Source organism: Leucopleurus acutus, assembly GCF_964270905.1.
Source record: "Leucopleurus acutus genome assembly, chromosome: X".
Lineage (NCBI taxonomy): Eukaryota > Metazoa > Chordata > Mammalia > Artiodactyla > Delphinidae > Leucopleurus > Leucopleurus acutus.
Window position 1 is genome coordinate 5925867 of NC_139148.1, and position 18475 is coordinate 5944341.

The 18475-nt window shown below is 44.0% G+C and overlaps 1 protein-coding gene across 1 annotated transcript in view; it reads right to left on the reverse strand.

Moving 5' to 3' along the window:
- Positions 1 to 18475, reverse strand: part of LOC309978073 (anosmin-1-like) — a gene marked incomplete at its 5' end in the record, with an annotated part of 198369 nt that overhangs the window by 38395 nt on the left and 141499 nt on the right. The window contains 3 exons of the mRNA XM_082864422.1: positions 1323 to 1452; positions 3852 to 4036; positions 13055 to 13277. Coding sequence (XP_082720548.1) covers positions 1323 to 1452; positions 3852 to 4036; positions 13055 to 13277 — 538 coding nt within the window. The remainder of the gene's footprint in view (positions 1 to 1322; positions 1453 to 3851; positions 4037 to 13054; positions 13278 to 18475) is intronic.

Here is an 18475-nt window from a genome sequence, read left to right on the forward strand (position 1 = left end):
CCAATCCTGCCGGCAAGGGAGGAGATGGGAACGCACTGTGACCACAGCACGCCTGGACCGCATTTGAACTGCCAAGGTCAAGGTGAACACTTCTCGAGCCCTGTACCGATCCCTGCCTCTGAACCCACTGTTAATTATTTATTCCCACGGCCTCTCTCAGTCCTCGGACCACTTGGAGACAGTCCTCAGACAAGGAAGGTCTGATGTCTGTATTTCTTATTTCATTTTTGGACCTGCTCAGTGTATCTGCCTCGGGGTTGGCAGGGGTGTGTGCGCTGCACCTTTCTTTTCTTAAAAGGACTTTTTAAAAGAAAGACTTAAAAATCTACAACATACACCGTAACAGAATTCAAATGCTAAGTTGATCTGCTTGCAGGGTTCCCACTTGAGACCTATGAGTGTGCAGAGAAAGGTGTGGCAATATTACCTGGTGAGAAACGGACAGACTAACGGAAACATACATTTTACCCAAAATGGAACGGAAACTGCAATTTATAGCAGCCAGTTCAAACCTTCCCGTTTTGAAAGACATGCTTGATGTTACCAGTCTCACATTCTTCATTAATATCATAATGTATTCTTAAAATAAACGTAAACGAGCTCCCTAAGAGGATAACTGCTGGTTAGTAAGGGAATCACCGGACGAACCTCTATCCATGAAACTGGCCCTCGCTATTAGCCAGGCAGATGTATCATTAATTCAGAGCGCACACAGCCATCTCAACACAACTGGAGAAATAAACACGGAGCTATTATTAATACCCAGTCAAATGATGTCCTCCCACTACCACAGACTAAACTAACCACACATGTAATATAGTTAGTATTCATCGGATCCCACAGAGGTTTTAAAATAGCACTGAAGTAGGAACTGAACAAAATGATAGCCATGATAAAGTGACTCGGGAGGGATTTAAATTCTGCCCCTTATGAAACAAAAGAGATTAATTCACACTCAGTATAGCAACGGTTTCAAGAAACCTGCATAGTCTGATGTGGCAGAAAGTAAACCTTTCTCTCCAAAAATTAATTGAATGGTGCGTGACTCAGAATATATTGAGAGAGCCAACGGAAGTTGATCATGGAAAACCATGACTTCAGAGTTGAGAAAACCCCATCACATTATCTTCTGCAGTCTCTCAGAGGTAAAAGCCCAGGGATGGTCCTAATCACAAATTCGCCGGCACCTTCAGACCCATCTGGTCCCGTTCGCTAAGCACAGCACAGACACCTGTTGGCCAACCACACGTAAGAACCTGGAGATGAGGTGGATGCGCCCCCATGGCGAGTTGGGCATAGAGGGACAGGCAAGCGATACTGACCTTTGGAGGAGCGGAAGTGTTTGCTGGGGGCGGTGAAGCCTCGGGTCCCGTGCACGTTCACGGCTGCCACGCGGAACTGGTACCACCTGCTGGGCCGTATGTCGGTCAGTTGGACCCGCTCATCCGTGGTCTGAGGGGAAAGTCACAGAGCACAGAGATCCCCTTTATCCTGACGTGCCCGTCAGGTCTGTTTTAGAAACACACGCACTTATCAGCCCACGCGACACAGCCTCGCCGTGCCCTGCCCTCCTGGATGAGAGCAGCCCGTCCTGCTCCGGTAGGGGAGGGGCTGTCGGGGACCAAGGAATTCCTAGGGAAGGTTCCAACTGCTTGATTCCATTCATAGGTATTTCACCTCAAAGAGTCAAAGCTCTCTGGAAGTCAAAATCTCGTGACAAATGCTTGGGCTGTTTTAAAATCTGGTGACTAAATACAGCATTGGAGAGATTTCATCAATAAATTATACTTACGGATGAATAAATACATGAAGTAATCATTACAGTATAGAGAAAATGAAATCGACTTTAGTTTATAGACGGGAGATGCCTCCTACTTGCTCGCCAAATATAATTTTGGAAGTATGGACGTGAACCCACACGCTTAAATTCTGGAAGTACGCTGCAACCCAAGACTTTTTTGTTTAATTTGAGTAAATCATGTAAGATCTGCAAAGAGTCGTGTTCCTGAAGGGTGAGGGATGTTTCGTCCAAGAAAAGGTCCAGAGAAGAAAACTGGACAGTGGGACAGGGCCACAGGTCTTGCTGTCCCTACAGCTACGTCCCAAGATATCAAACAACTTGAGCATCTTCCCACTGCCCTCCCCTTCATCAAACTCAGGGCAATAGGCCTGCTTCCAGCAACGTCCTAGGGTAGACGTGAAACCTTGGCCTTGACTCCGAGGGATAGACGCCCGAGTTCTATGCCTCACGTGTGCCAAGTGCTGAGCTCAGCTTGGCGCTCGGTGGATAAAACTGGAAAACAGAACTGAACTGAAACCCTCCTAAAGCTGAGTTTATAATAACTTATTGAAAAGGATCGTCATGTGTATTTTAACATTCAAAAGAAGCTAAGCATTTCCGAGATCAAAGGAAGAAGATGACTTCAAGTGTGGCTCTCTACCTCGTTTGGCAGAATTTGAGATAACATTTTCACTGACTTGTTTGTCTAGTTTTAGCTTTCAATTTAAGGAACTAAAGCCAGCATGCTAGCCACAGCATTCAGCAGACAGAGAAAGGAAGCATTACATGTGGTATTAACTAGTGAAAATAGTAATAATAACAGAAATGATAGAGCAAGGTCTTTCCTCTCTCCGAATAAGAGGATATGAAAGAGAAGGGCTTACCATCAGTTACTTTCATAAATCTTCAAATTTATAATTTGGAAATATTTGGAAATTGCATAATTTGGAAAAGTTACAAATGATACTGTAGCATTGTTTAAGGGAGAATGCCATGTAAACCAAATATAATTTCAGGCTGTATTCTGAACATCTTTATGTTTTGTTAAAACACAATTTTTTAACAAAGTAGGTATGGAATAGAATTGCTAAATTTATCTGACCATTTTTCTTCCCCCCTAATTTAATATGTTTCTCTTAACATCACATTTCTCATTGATTTGGGTGGTATTTAAATTATTTTAGTGTCTGTCCTTTCTGAGATGCTACTGTTGCGAAAGGGACCAAATTCTTCTCCTAAACACCTGAATGCTGACATTTATTTTATATTTACTGAAAAAACATCATGGGAATCTTGTCCTTGGAGGAAAAAATGACCTGATCAACTTCAGGACAGAATTTCCCCCTATAGACCTACATGTAGAGAAGGCATTTCAGTTGCTGAAAAGCATGAAGCAGTTGTGTATTGAGAATTTATTCTTTCCTCCATCCGTGGAGTCTGCCTGCAGCTGGTAGTCCATTTAACAGCTCTTAAAAAGAAAGAAAATATTTTGCTTTTCACATCCACAAGACAGAGGAGGTAAAGCACTGGGAAGATAAACTCCATCCAGGTGGCCTCCCAGTTGGTAAGCTGACCAAGAAGAAGAAAGCACCTAGGGGAGATTGATGAGCTGCTGGCCGCTTCCCACTAAGTAGTTTTGTGATATGAATCTTCCTCCCGCCACGAGAGTCCCATGCGGAATAAAGGCTTAAATGTAGGAGAAATAGAGGAGAAGTCGTTGAGATGATCAACTAGCACATTGGCGAGTCCTACGGGTGTTGCATTTCCCTCACTCTAGTCGGTTTTAAGGTTATCTCAAGGAAGCGTACTTCTCGGAATAAATGTGAACACTCATTAGAAAACCGTCTCCCTTCCACGTGCGCTGTGAACACATGAAGCCAAGTTTCTCGTGGTACCCGGTTACGCCTACAGAGCCCATCCCGTCTTCCGCCCACATGCAGGGCACGTCCACCTTACGTTACGTGATTTCGGTGCTCAGGTTGTTTTGACCGCGGCACAGCAAGCTCAGTTTCTCTCTGTAGGCGAAGGAGACACCGCCTCAAGGGGAAAACAATGACTATGAAGCACTAACCTGGGCTACCGTCTGCCAATGCGTGGCGTCGTCTTCACTAGGATGGATTCCATAATTCCATCTTCTCTGTACCACGTAGATCACAGGCTCAATTGAAATATTGAATTTTGAGGACCACTTAATCTCCAGCTGCCCGGACTGCAGTTCTGTGAATCGTAACTCCTTCCTGGGCTTCAGGGGGACACCTGAAACAGAACCGCGCCAGTTAAAACAGCCCGTGTGTGACTCGGAGTGCGGTGAAAGTTGAGAAAGAAAATCTACGGAAGAGACAAATCTCATCTCGTGACAACGGATCCTCTATTTCCTTTCTTAAAAGCAGCTCCTCCCTATCAGGGGTTCACATTTGAAATCTCCTGACACGAAGTTCAGTTTCGCTCTCCCAGTTTTTTAGAGGGTCTAAACGGATTCCTGATTCTGAAAAAGGTCACCTCTAGAGCAATGCCTTTATGCGTGTTCTTCCAAGTAAATCCTGTTACCAAGCTGCACCACTGGAGGCTAACCCGGAATCCACACGGGGCGACAGTCAGGAGGAGGCTTGAGCCCTCTTTCCCACGTAACACGCTCCGTCTCTGTCGACAGATCCCAGGGTCCTTAAAGCACGGTTCTCAAGTTTGCTCTCCTCTCTATCTGAGCGAGTTTTCCTCGTAAGGAAAACATCATAAAGCCCAATCCTCTCACGTGGTCCAATCTTACAAGAATGGTTTCCGAAGCATGAGTCTTGTGGATTCCCCAACTGACTGCTGGACCTCTGCCCTACCGACTTACCGTCTAAAATTGGAAAAAGATGAATTGATAATGTTTGGTTTGGGCATGAGTGAGTGCCTGGCTTCAGAAGTCCCTCACAGGTGCCTCACTGGAAAGCAGTTCATCATTTTGATTCCTTTTTTCCCCTACAGTGCATGCAAGTTGCCTGGTAACTGAAAGATTTAAGAACCACGGTTCGAAATAGCAGCCGTTATGGAAAGGCAGTTTTAAAACCAATTTATAATACTAACAGGACATATGAAACTAACTGAATTAGGTCGAGTCTATGGCATCATGATGTTCAATGCCATCCAAACCCAGAACACCAGCTGCATTAAAATCATTCTCTGCTGAGAACGAGTATTTGCCTAAAGCACTGACAGCTAAGCATTGGAAATGGTTAGCTCAGAACGCTGCATTCATTTTTCCGTTTCTTGAGTTTAAACTGAGCAAACTAGAAAATGCGCAAATACAAAACATAAGCTCTGATGCATGTTAGTGATGCGGCTGAATTCAACTCATTTCATTCTGATCTTAATCCAAGCCCACTCTTGTGCTGGGAACTTTTAAAGGCATTAAACACTGAGGTGGACAGAGGTGGATAATTTTAAAATGGCATATGTATATCTGCTCAAAAGCCCACTGACTCTTAAAAACTATTTTCTAGGGCTTCCCTGGTGGTGCAGAGGTTAAGAATCCGCCTGCCAATGCAGGGGACACGGGTTCGAGCCCTGGTCTGGGAAGATCCCACATGCCACGGAGCAACTAAGCCCGTGCGCCACAACTATTGAGCCTGCGCTCTAGAGCTCGCGAGCCACAACTACTGAGCCCACGAGCCACAACTACTGAAGCCCACGCGCCTAGAGCCCGTGCTCCACAACAAGAGAAGCCAGTGCAATGAGAAGCTTGCGCACTGCAACGAAGAGTAGCCCCCGCTCGCCGCAACTAGAGAAAGCCCGCGTGCAGCGACGAAGACCCAATTCAGCCAAAAATAAATAAAATAAAAATAAAATAAATAAAATTTAAAAAAACCCAAAAAACTATTTTCTAAACAACCACAGTCACCGCCCCTATTGCATTCTCCATGTTGATTTGCTGGCGGGTTGTATCTGTACGTTGCCCTTCACTTTACCATAAAGTTGTCTCATGTGATCCTTGCAGTGACCTCATCAACTGGGTGAAGGGTGAAGCAGCTACATTCTGAGCCCCAGGGAATTGAGTCTGAGGAAGATTAAATAAATTGCCTGCAGCCATGACCCATCTCCGGTTTCTCCCTGAATTTTCTGCCACATTTTGGATTAGGAAAAGCCACTTAGAAAGGTAGAGAAACAAAGGGGTTTCTGTAGCTCTGCAAGTCCCCTGGACATTCTGATTCTAACGTCCTTGAAGTTGCTGGTTGCTGTGGGACTCTTCCGTCCTAGTCTTTGCTCCTGCTGTGCCCCTGCATGCAAGAGTCTTCTTCAAGCTCATCTCAGAAACTTCTCGGTGCATAACCTTACACTGACGCTTCCATGCCCAGAATATTTCTGCAGAGCGAGTGATTCTCACATCTACCCCCAGTCCCTCTCTGGGCTGCAGGACCCCATCCACCTGCATAAGTCCCCTCTCAAATGCCTGTCCCCAGATACGCCCCTCCTCCTGAGACGCAGGTCTTCATGACATCTCTAGGCTGTTGGACATCGAAGGGTTCCCAGAACCTTTTGTCTTGTGCTTGCACCCACCAACATCCTGTGGTTTCACTGCAGAGCATAATTTCAGGAACCCTTCAGTCATCCTGTCTCCATGGTGACCACCTGTTTCAGGCACTTTCCTCTCCTGTCTGGACCATCACCATAGCCTCTAACCCATCTCCCTGCAAGCCAATCTCTTTTCTCTAATTCCCTCTTCACCGTATTTGTGGTTATTTTCTTCAAGTGGAGGAGAGAGGCTCTCCTTCTCCTTCTCAGAACGTTCAAGTGCATCTGTTTGCTACAGAAGGGAGGGAAACGTCTCTGCATCTCACTCGAGGCATCCGTCTTCACCACCACCTACCAGTTATCTTTCAGTTGATCTCGTGGTACCTTTTACGTGTCTGTCGCACACCTGCCTTTACACCCACAAACACACTGCCAGGCACTCCCTACTACCACGGCCTGTTCATGGTGTCTTCTTCACTCTGAAATCTCTTTCCTTCTATTTTCGGACCACAGACCCTGGAATACTTCCAGGCTCAGTCCAAATGCCACCCTTCGGAGCCACTTTCCCTAAGGCTCCCAATTGGAAAGAAAGGCTCCATTCTTCTGCTAGCTCTTCAGCATTTAACCTGTCACTGTCGAAATGCACTTAACTGCCTCCCTCCACGGCCAGCTTGCGTAATGATGTCTGCCTTCGCCACAAAGCTAAAACCCCAGAGGTCAAGAACCACATCTCCTCAATTCCCACGTCACCATGTCCTCGTAGAGAGCGCTCTGCAAGAGCGAATGGCCCGGAACTGTTCGCTGAAGAAACAGCCCAACCCGCTCTTATTCTTCTCTCAAGAATACACCTGGGGACGTAAGAGGACTCGGAACATTTACACACGTCTTTGGGACAATGGTAAACCCCTCTCTGCTTGAGACTCACGGAGGGGAAGGAGAAGACTTATCGCAGGCGTTCGGTGCCACCTTCTCTGGCGTGTGTATCCTTTCAAGGAGCTCACATCTCCTTTTCTGTCAAGGTCCTATGGCTCAAACATTCCTTTACTTACTATTTAAAGAGACGATGGCTGGCTAGTTCCTGAACCGCACAGAGCACTTTCTCTGAGAGCACGTTCTTGGCTCTCCATGTATAATCCTCTAGCGTAAACGCAGCTACAGTAAATCCTCGAGTCGCTGAAGCACCCTGAACTCGTCGGCAGCAGAGCTGCCGCTGCTGAGTTGCATCCGCACCCCCGTGCTCTGAGGCTTCAGTCTTGAATATCATTCAACTACCAAGAGCCTTCATGGCACACGATGACTGTCAGGGCACTGTCAGTTCAAATTCCTTCATCTGAGAATCTCTTTAATTATGATGTGCAATGGTCTTGCAATTTGCATTTTAAGAAACGGTCCATCTGGTTCACATTAGGGTCAGCTGGCTCCCCTGATTGGGAGTCACTGCATAATTGTGTGCAGATGGGGCTCAGGCCTGGACCCTCAGCCCTCACGTCAGTCCTTTCACAGTCCTTGTGAGCTCACCCAGCATCCCGGCTGCATAACCAGATGCAGAGGATGGATCTGTCCTCAGTGTGGTTTTTATTATGTAAATGACTAGGATCTTTCTTTTTTAGTATTTTTGAACGTATTAGTCATCTGAAATCTAAACTATTCTGTTAAAAACTTCAAAAATGCTATCATATAACATCCCACAATACATGACAATATCGGTGCATTTTTTTTTCTTTAAAACATAACAAGTATTTTGGTGAAATCAAAGGAACAGAAACCAATGCTTCAAAAAATGTTGAAACTATGCTGATAGAAAGCTCAATAAAGACAGACCATCAGCAGTTGCAAATCATCACAAGATCTGACTGTTCATATAAATATACTTGTCACAAGTCTAGGTATGAAAATGCAGCAAGATATTGTGTTCCGGGCTTTCCTGGTGGCACGGTGATTAAGAATCCAACTGCCAATGCAAGGGACACGGGTGCAAGCCCTGGTCCGGGAACATCCAACATGCCGCGGAGCAGCTAAGCCCGTGAGCCGCAACTACTGAAGTCCAAGCACCACAACCACTGAAGCCCGCATGCCTAGAGCCTGTGCTCCGCAACGAGAAGCCACCGCAATGAGAAGCCCATGCACTGCAATGAAGAGTAGCCCCCGCTCGCCACAACTAGAGAAAGCCCACGCACAGCAACAAAGGCCCAACGCAGCCGAAAATAAATTAAATTAAATTAAATTAAAATTAAAAAGATATTGTGGGGCTGCTTCCCTGGGGGCGCAGTGGTTAAGAATCCACCTGCCAATGCAGGGGACATGGGTTCGAGCCCTGGTCCAGGAAGATCTCACGTGCCGCAGAGCAACTAAGCCCGTGCGCCACAACTACTGAGTCTGTGCTCCAGAGCCTGTGAGCCACAACTACTGAGCCCGCTTGCCACAACTACTGAAGCCCGCACGCACTGGAGCCCGTGCTCCGCAACAAGAGAAGCCACCACAATGAGAAGCCTGTGCACCGCAACGAAGAGTAGCCCCCGCTCGCTGCAACTAGAGAAAGCTCGCGCACAGCAATAAAGACCCAACGCAGCCAAAAATAAATACAATAAATTTTTTTAAAAAAAGATATTGTGTTCCAGGGATAATATCTCTCCTAAGGACAACTGTACTCAAGGAATTTGTGCTTACATCACATTAAGGCACTCAGTCACTATAGTCAAAGTGTGAAAAGTTAATTTGTGAAAAGTGGCCCATCTCCAAAATCCTGAGGTTTAGGTATTTCAAATACTAAGAGATTCATGGAAATAGTAAGTCAACTCCATCATCACATCAGATCTTTCTGGGAAGAAACAAACTGATCTAGGATTAATTCCTGGTTAGCACCTGGTAAAGAAAAATGACCGCTGTGTCACGGCCACCTACCTAACTGAAGGCCACAAACTACTCTGAATGTTTACACTTGGAAAACAAGTTCAGCTTTTCTCTTTCCCGCCCCAAACCAAATGTCCCAGTTGGGAGTGAGGAGAGGCAGTAAGATACTAAAGCATCACCTCTAGACAGAGGACAGTCCAACTAGGCTGTAAACCAGACCTAAAATAGGGGAGGATCAAAGGAAAACCAGTGCCCCAACGAACCGGAGCTTGTGTTTCACCCATAGAAGACCAGCTTGGGAATTTCCCACAGTCTCACGAAGGTGTGCGTGTCAGAGACTAGCACCTTCGGGCCTGGTTTACCCACAGTAACATGGTCAAGTCTTCCAGGGGGCTGCTTCTAACAGTTTTACTTGAAGGGTGAAGGGAAAGCTCTCTTTTGTTTTCCTTTGTTTCAAACCCTAACACCAGTCTGTAAAGTTAACTCAGGCATCAGGCAAGGACACTTCTCACAGCATAACCCAAATTAGATGCGCAAATGTAACGCGGGACGTTCTGTTATCATTTTTTCAAAACACACAGTGCTTTGAAAAACTCAAGTTTCCAGCATATATAAAGCCTTCGAAGGTATGAAATCAGCCTACACCCCATCTTCCTTTCTACAAAAGTGGACCAGACAGAAAGGATATATGTGTTTCCATGTAGTTAAAAAATTTTTCATTAACTCAATAAGCGATAAAAGGAAAAACAGGACAGCGGATGGCACATAGCAATTTATGGCAGAAGTTAAGAAAGTGATGGGTCCACTTCAGTGAGTGTGTGCGCACGGCCACCTTGACGAGGAACTGGGGGGCCGGGTGGAGGTTGGTGTCCTTTGATTCTGAACCCCGGTGCTCACGCAGTACAGGTCGTAAGCCATGTCAGGCACTGCCCATAACTCCTAACACACAGTCAGTAATTACTGAGCTGAAATGTGTCAGTACTTGGAGATCCAGGTGACATCAGTCCCTTTTAAACTCAAAATGGGGAAGACATTAAGAAAATGCCCTCTGGGATTTCCCATGAGAGGACACTTCAACAAGTAAATAATGAATGAATGAAACGGACGTGAGGAACTTACAGGTCTGCCCAACGGAATTTGGTTCTTCACGAGGTATACTTTGTATCTAATTTAAATATTACAACTCCACAAACTAGTTGGAAATAAAGTTCAAAGAAAAAAAGCTCCATGTTATTTCTGAGCCTAAAAACTACTGATAAATCAGTGGTTGTACTAGATTTAATCTATTGGATCTTGATCTGTCTTTTACTTGAGCTATAATATAATAATACAGGGGTGCCCAAAGAGGGCTTGAAGTTTAGGGTCCTATTACAGTAGCTGGATAGAGTCAAAATAGAAGTGACAGGAGAGCTGGCCCAGGTGGGAACAGGCATTAGACGCATCGCTGCTGCCAACCCCTGGATCCCCTCGGAGGCGGCCTGCGACCTCAGCCTCAGCACTTGTGAACTGACAGCGGGACTGGTCCAGCTCAACCAGCGGTGGAGCTCCCTCTTCCTAAGGAAAACGCCTGCAAAGACCCGGCGCGAGCAGAGACAGGCAGGCAAGCTCGTTTCCCACCGGTTGTTTTGGGGCAGTAAGGGTGCACTTATGAAGGTGAGGAGGACAGTGACAGCTGGGCCTCCAAAGGTTGTCAGGCTGATTTGCATGCATGTCGATGGCTGTTTTTCTCCTCACAAAGCCAAGCGCTGGGTCAGGAAGGACCCTTTCTCAGAGAGGCTGGGACCATCAGCACCAGAAGCCTCTTGTTTTCTTTTCTGCGGTACGCGGGCCTCTCACTGTTGTGGCCTCTCCCGTTGCGGAGCACAGGCTCTGGACGTGCAGGCTCAGTGGCCGTGGCTCATGGGCCCAGCCACTCCGCGGCATGTGGGATCTTCCCGGTCGCGTCCCCTGCATCGGCAGGCGGACTCTCAACCACTGTGCCACCAGGGAAGCCCAGAACCCTCTTTTGATGACTGTCAGATGCTCCCAGGACATGGAAGCCAGGCTTCATTCAGAGAGCAAGGAAAAAATCTCTATGTAGTGTGTGTGTGTATATATATATATATATATATATATATATATATATTTCAAAATAATACTATTTTATCCTTGTGCTCATTATGCAAAAGTCACTGCCAGGTCAACAGAGTCTTTTTATTCTATTTGCGGTTAGCCCTCCATGAATTGCCTCTGTCCACAAACACCCAGGTCAAGACTTACTTGTAGTAGAAAGGCGACTTCGGCGCTTGAGAAAAGCCCATCGTATTACGTTTAAATTGCAGCTATCTTTTAATCATTAATCATTTATGCTGGCCCTTTACAGACTATTTCCCTTATTCTCGGTGAACCAGGCATACTTGACATTCACACTGACTCCTCACTGCTCTCGCATGCAAAGCATATTTTAATTTATATTGAGTCCTTTAACCACCTGACTTTTAAAACAAAAAGGGTTTTACAAATGGGTTTTCCACCATCATTCTAAAAGCATCCTATTTTTATGGTAAATGCTCATACTTAAATAGCAAATGTTCTATAATAACAGAACAGGTTTCATAAGAGTAGACTTTTAAAAAATTAAATGGTGTTAGATTGGGCAGAAGTGATTTTATGTAGTTTATAACAAAAGGCATGGAAACAATAAAACTTTAAATCCATTAAGGAAACGTCAGTCTGTTAAGAAAGGGAAAGCAGCAATTATTTTGAATCTGAGACAGTATTTGTGCCAGGTTTCCAAGGATCTTAGGGGAAAAAAAAATGGAAAACTGCATGGATTCCACAGATTTCAGATAAGAGTATTTCCGAGTGGCAGCTGGAGGAAGATGGCGCAGGTATGTGTCTTCTGGGAGACCTGAATTGTTATAAGCCCAAGAACGGACTTCTGAAAATAGTCAACAAGCCCATAATGCAGAACCGGCATTGCAACAACATACACTTGATGCGTGAGAGGGAAAGTGCGAGAGAGCAAGAGAGATCTCTTTCTACTTATAATGAATAATGCCTAGTGACCGATTCTCTTTTTCTCTTCAAATGAGACCCAAAAAAGTAACGAAATGTTATGTCTCCCATAGTATGCTTTCTGGCATGCCAAACTGTACATAATACAACAGCATGGGTTTAACATACAAGAACTTTGTCACACTCACAGAAAGAGGCATGTAACAGCATAAAGGAGTTAAGTGCTCTAGAAGCTGCCTGTGGATGTAAACCGTTACATCGGCTAAACTGTTTGATAACTTGCGTCCCTATCTTTTGGAAGAGGGCAATTCCTCCATCTGGGAACTGAAGATACTAATCAAAATATTGAAAGTTCCCTGCAAGCACACTTCTGTTCTTGGATCGTGCCAACAGAAACCCACAGTACTCATGCGTCTATTATGCGTTTTTCAGCTGGGCCCCATCGCCAGCCTGTTTTCCAAGGATGTGAATACAGTTACTCCAAGGTAGCGAGTGGAGCTCCATTCATTTACTCATGTTGGAGAAAAACACAATAAAAGTTCCTGAGTTGATGGTGGCCTTCCGACATGTTAACTTCTAAACTTCTAAGCTCATATGATATAGCTATTATTTTGTAATAACTTTAAATGGAGTGTAATCTATAAAAATACGGAGCCATGATATTGTACACCTGAAACTAATACTGTAAGTCAACCATACTTCAATAAAAAAATAAGAAGAATTCCCATGAAGGATTTACTCCACCCCAGTAGGAGTTCACTGGGCTGATTTCTATGGTCCAGTAAGTATTTTCAGATGTTTGTATGTGGCACAAGGTACATTTTCTTACAGTTCTCGCTTTCCTTCCAAGTCACATCTTTGACATCCTTCCTCACACGCACACAACCCCCCCTGTGACCCTGGAGGTCCCCTCACCTACTCCGCTCTGCTCCTTACCTTTGTACAGAGTCTTGGGCACCTGGCAGGTGTGTCCACATCCATTGGAACAACACTTCTTAACCCCAGAGCATTCACTGTCCACTTCACAGCTTTCGACACAGGCGGCGGCAAAGCCACTGGCCTTCTCGGGAGCTGGGCAATCCCCCTGCTTTACCGACAGGATGTACTTGAGGAACTCACAGCTGGTCAGGCATTCATAGTTCTTCTTGGGGAACAGAGGCTGGGAGAGAATAGAAAAAAAATTCTCCCATTAAAGACACATGGAGTCTGATTTCCAAGGCATCAGAAAGGCAGGTCAAAATTCTTACTCCATCAACGTCTCCCCTGAATTGTTCACAAAGTAAATGTACTTGCTTTCTTTCCCCCTAAAGAAGTGATCTTTTATGCTAATTTTTTAAAGGACTATGAACCATGACTTAGAACTTTATTTTACATGCAACAGATACACATCAATTACACATACACGCATTCACAGATTATTGTTACATTCTAAGTTCTGATATTGTAAATTTAATGTACATCGAGACATCAATACTCTGACAATTAAATACCAGGGAAAAATTTCACACTCTTAATTACCAAAGGTGGAAAACTAGAAACACTAGCTAGGAAAAGTATAATTTCAAGGTTTGAATTAGAATTGTAGATGAGAATAAAATTGATTGTTAATAATCATATATAGGGCTTCCCTGGTGGTGCAGTGGTTAGGAATCCTCCTGTCAATGCGGGGGACACGGGTTCGAGCCCTGGTCCGGGAAGATCCCACATGCCGCGGAGTACCTAAACCTCTGCACCACTACTGAGCCTGCGCTCTAGAGCCCACGAGCCACAACTGCTGAAGCCCACGTGCCGCAACTACTGAAGCCCGTGTGCCTAGAGCCCGTGCTCCACAACAAGAGAAGCCACGGCAACAAGAAGCCTGCACACCGCGACGAAGACCCAACACAGCCAAAAAAAATTAATTCTTTTTTTTTAAAAAAACAAAGTTAAAAAGAAGTTTTTTTAATTAATGATACATAAAATTTGAAAATAACATGAATTGACTGGATCAAAACTGTGTCTCAATTCAAGAACTTTCCAGGTAAAACAGAAGAAAGGTCATGCTTTCCATACTGAAGTACCACAAGTCTGTAGCTAGTTAATTTAAATTAAAAAAAAAACTTTATAAACATTTAAAGCATCACCAGTTCTTAAGGCTCTTCTCTCTTATGCACTTTCACAGCTCATTTTTCTGTTAGCTACTAGATGTTTTACTTCATTAGTTTTTTTTTTTTTTTTAAGGATACTGAGTTGGTATGGTGTGGGGTTTTTTAATATAAATTTATTTATTTTATTTATTTATTTTTGGCTGTGTTGGGTGTTCATTGCTGCGTGTGGGCTTTCTCTAGTTGTGGGAGAGCGGGGGCTACTCTTCGTTGCAGTGCGTGGGCTTCTCGTTGCAGTGGCTTCTCTCGTTGTGGAGCATGGGCTGTAGGCACGTGGACTTCCATAGTTGCAGCACATGGGCTCAGTAGTTGCGGCTCACGGGCTTAGTTGCTCCATGGCATGCGGGATCTTCCCAGACCAGGGCTCGAACAACTGTCCCCCGCATTGGCAGGCGGATTCTCAACCACTGCGCCACCAAGGAAGCCCTTCATTGGTTTTTGAAGTTCTCAATTCAGGTCCAAATCTAAGTTAGGAATCAAAGAAGCATGTGAAAGGATCAGGAACAATTATAGAGCTTTGGCCAGCTTTCCTCTTTCAACAAAATGTATACATTACATGCACTGACGAAAATAGTTAAGTTACTAAAGTCATTGGGCCCTGCCACACCGGCTGAGATTTGCAAGTAGACATAATTTTATTAAATCTGGCAAGCGTTTACTGCTTGCTAAGTTAGCAATCACAGGGACTTAGTTTGCGCTATGCATAATCAAATCAGCTCACGGCAAACATCCTCACACATGAAAACGGAGTATAACTTGGGAGTCAGATAACGAAGTAAGGGCTGTCTGTTCATATGACTCTAATCATCTTCATGCCAACTGCCACGCCCTTGAACTGGGAGGGACAGGAAAGCAGGAGCTGCTATCTCCTCCCCTTACTGATTTACTCACCCAGCTCATTACTCACTGGGCCAGAATTAAAAACAAATAAACAAAAACACTGGCGGAGACAGATCTGCAACATTTGCTCCCACTGAGTGTAAAAGAAGAATGATCATAATTAGCACAATCCTTTGGATCTTCCAGTTGAGGTAGGGTTGTTCTCTACAATTCTTTTCCGTTTTGCTATGGATTCAAAAATGTGATTTTTTTTGTTGTGGGGGGGGTGGGTATTTTGAGGTCCATGGAAACAAATCAGGAATCAAAGAAAGTTCCTCTCTGCACTGGAGCTTTCTAGACTGGTCCCTGAGCTTGCAGTGTTCCAGATGACATAATGAATATTCTATTAGATTGTGTACACAGAGAACTAGGCAGGGCTGTACCAAGTTAGCTCCCAACAGCTACTCAGCAGGACTGGACTCATGGATGTATCTTTTCTTTTCCCACTGCTACACATTTCCTGTTTAACATTTCCAAATTCTTCTGTTATTCTGATCATAACGTTACAAGAGCCAAAGACAGAGAGGCGGCTTTGCTTCTCCTACAGCGTGACCATCCACAAGTCTCCAATATGCCCCCACCAGGCCCAGCAGTGAAATCTGCAGGGAGGGAACTGGGCCCCCTTGGAATTTATAAGAAAGAAAGAGTCTTCAGTCCTTGAACGTAAATGAAGATCATCTCACAAATACGTGAATTGGTACAGTAATCTCACAGAGGCGTTCTCCTTCACTCTTCTATTTGTTCAGCTCTACTGAAGGCAAATTTTGATGTTCTCTATCAATTATCTTAGATAATCCTCTTGGATTAGGTTGAAAAATATTAATGGTCTGAATATAAATTAGAGAACATATGGTATCTGTACACAAGGTCTCTCCCCATGTCTTTAATCATTGCTTAATGAGAATTTACCACTGAATGGAATAAGGACAAAAATGCTCACAGGTGAGAGAAAACGATGTGTGAACATTAGGACTCTAGATATAAAGAAAATGTGTAAATTGGTCCCCTGATCACCAGTTGGAAATCCTGTGAGCAAAAGATCATTTGGGTGCAGGGAAAGAAACTTCTGACCTTTAAGCGTGTCATATTTCTTGTGCCATTACAACTTAATCACTCGTAGACTCGTCAGGAGGGATGTGAACATTTTAGCAAAGGTGCGGGTTACCCAAATCAAAAGGAGTGTCATGCCCCTCAACTTCACAGAAATGAAAACACGCATGGCAACAACAGATGCACCTACTGAATGCTGCATTTCTCGTTTATACAACTGCATCCAGTCTGTTAAGGCAAATTATGAATTGTAAAACTATGTAACGACAATTCCTTTATAAAACTACTCGTATGAATAATTTCACACAAATAACCATTTCTCCAGGTCACTGGCTCGAGTTTAAAATTTGGAGAAAACGTAGTTACTATGCCGATTAATTTTTGTTTGTTTTTTTCTGCCCTGTCCATATACAAAAATAAGAGCGGAATAGTCTTCAAAGAACATGTATTTTTCTAGAGTAGTTAGGGCCTAAAGGATGTCATTATGCATCCAAAGACGGGCTCAAAAAAGCAAAGAGGTGAAGGAAAATGCCCTTGGGTGCATTGCATTAAGGGGAAACTCCCCCATATTTTAATTAACATTCTACACAATACTAATAAATTCTTATAAATCTCTCCTACATCCCATCTCTTAGCCCAAAACTCAAATGTGTTTTCAGTGCCTCACCTAGGCAACACACTACGCTCACCTTTCTTGCGGCAAATGGTAAAATCGAAATGAAATACTAACAATAGTAACTGTTCTTGGATGCTTTTAAAAGATACTCTTATCTTCATTTTGTTTGGTGTAAAACGCAAGGTACTTCACAATAAAATAATTTGTGCGGCAATCATGGGATGATGAACACAAACACATCAAATTCAGTAACATATACTAATACGTTAGAAATCCTATAAATATGAAGCCTCAGATACGGAGCAAACTCTGCATTTGGTGTCTGGTTCAATTCACCAGAACTGCACATGTGCCCAATCTCAATACACAGCCTTGGCAAAGAGCCAGGGCCTGGGGGCTCTCTCCTGGCTCCAGCCAACACACAGGCATGCAACCTTCAGTGTGGACCCCTGAAAGGAGCTCTCCACCATCATCACCACCATCCCCGCCACCCTCACCAGGGACGACCCGAGGAACCAGCCGTGGTAGGTCATCGCTAACAGCTGCTGAGGGTCTCCCACCCCGTCACCTCCACCAGCTGCTTCCCTAGCTCACCTGACGTACTCCTCCCCAGGCCCTACAGCCAGGATTATTTCCATTTCACAAATGAGCAGACAGAAGCTCGGGGAGGTCGTAATCTATCCAAAACCACAAACAAGTAAGAGTGTGGGCCAATGTTTACCTAAGGGCTGCCCTGTATCTCAGGGTAAAGTTAGAAGATGGCTAAGCCAATGGCTTTCAACTTGCTTCCCTACTAGGATAACCTGGGGACTTCTAGCACTCCAGAAACACCCAGGACTAGAGCAGAGGGGAAAAATGCACGCGGGTGCACAAACACACACACTTACATACCTGTATATATGTAAACCATATATATACATAAATCAAAAGGGCAGTTATACTCCACGAATACTGATACGAATGGGCAACGCTGAGATATAGCTTGCACTACTGAACTCCGAGGATAAAGATACAATTTTTCAGCCATTCAGGTAGAAAAGGCAAGTTCATTATGATGGAGAAAATAAGGTTTCTCCCAGGTTAATGTGTCTCTATAAAATGTAATGTGTGACGGCAATACAGCAATGGCTACATAATACTAAAGAATACATATACATAAAATCAGCTAAGTTGTTATTCAAATAAACATGTGACAGAAATATTCTCAAAGACATAAAGACTCAGAGAATATAACACGCATGAGCCTTTCTTGCAGAACTATGCAATGGTAAAATTCAGCTGTTCCCAAGTTCACAGAAATAAAGAGTAGATGGGCTAGCACAGCACCCCCTGAAAAAAATACAAAGTGTGTACTTATATATTATGCGAGAAAAAAAGTGTGTGCAAACCCATTTGGACATCAGGTATAACAGTAGGCAGAGCCTGTCGTGAATAATCTCAAAGAAAATGGTATCTTTTAAAAGACATTGAGACATGATCTAATTTAGAAAGCCAAAAATAAAGAAATTAGCATAAAAGAATTACTAATCATTTTGTCATCCACATAAATATAAAACTAAAATTGAAAAAAGTAGGAGTTACAGTTTAAAAAGATAATATGATATAATAAAATTAAAAGAATATGTCTTAAAAAACCGGTAGGTTAGAAGGAATGGAGCAAGAAATCCT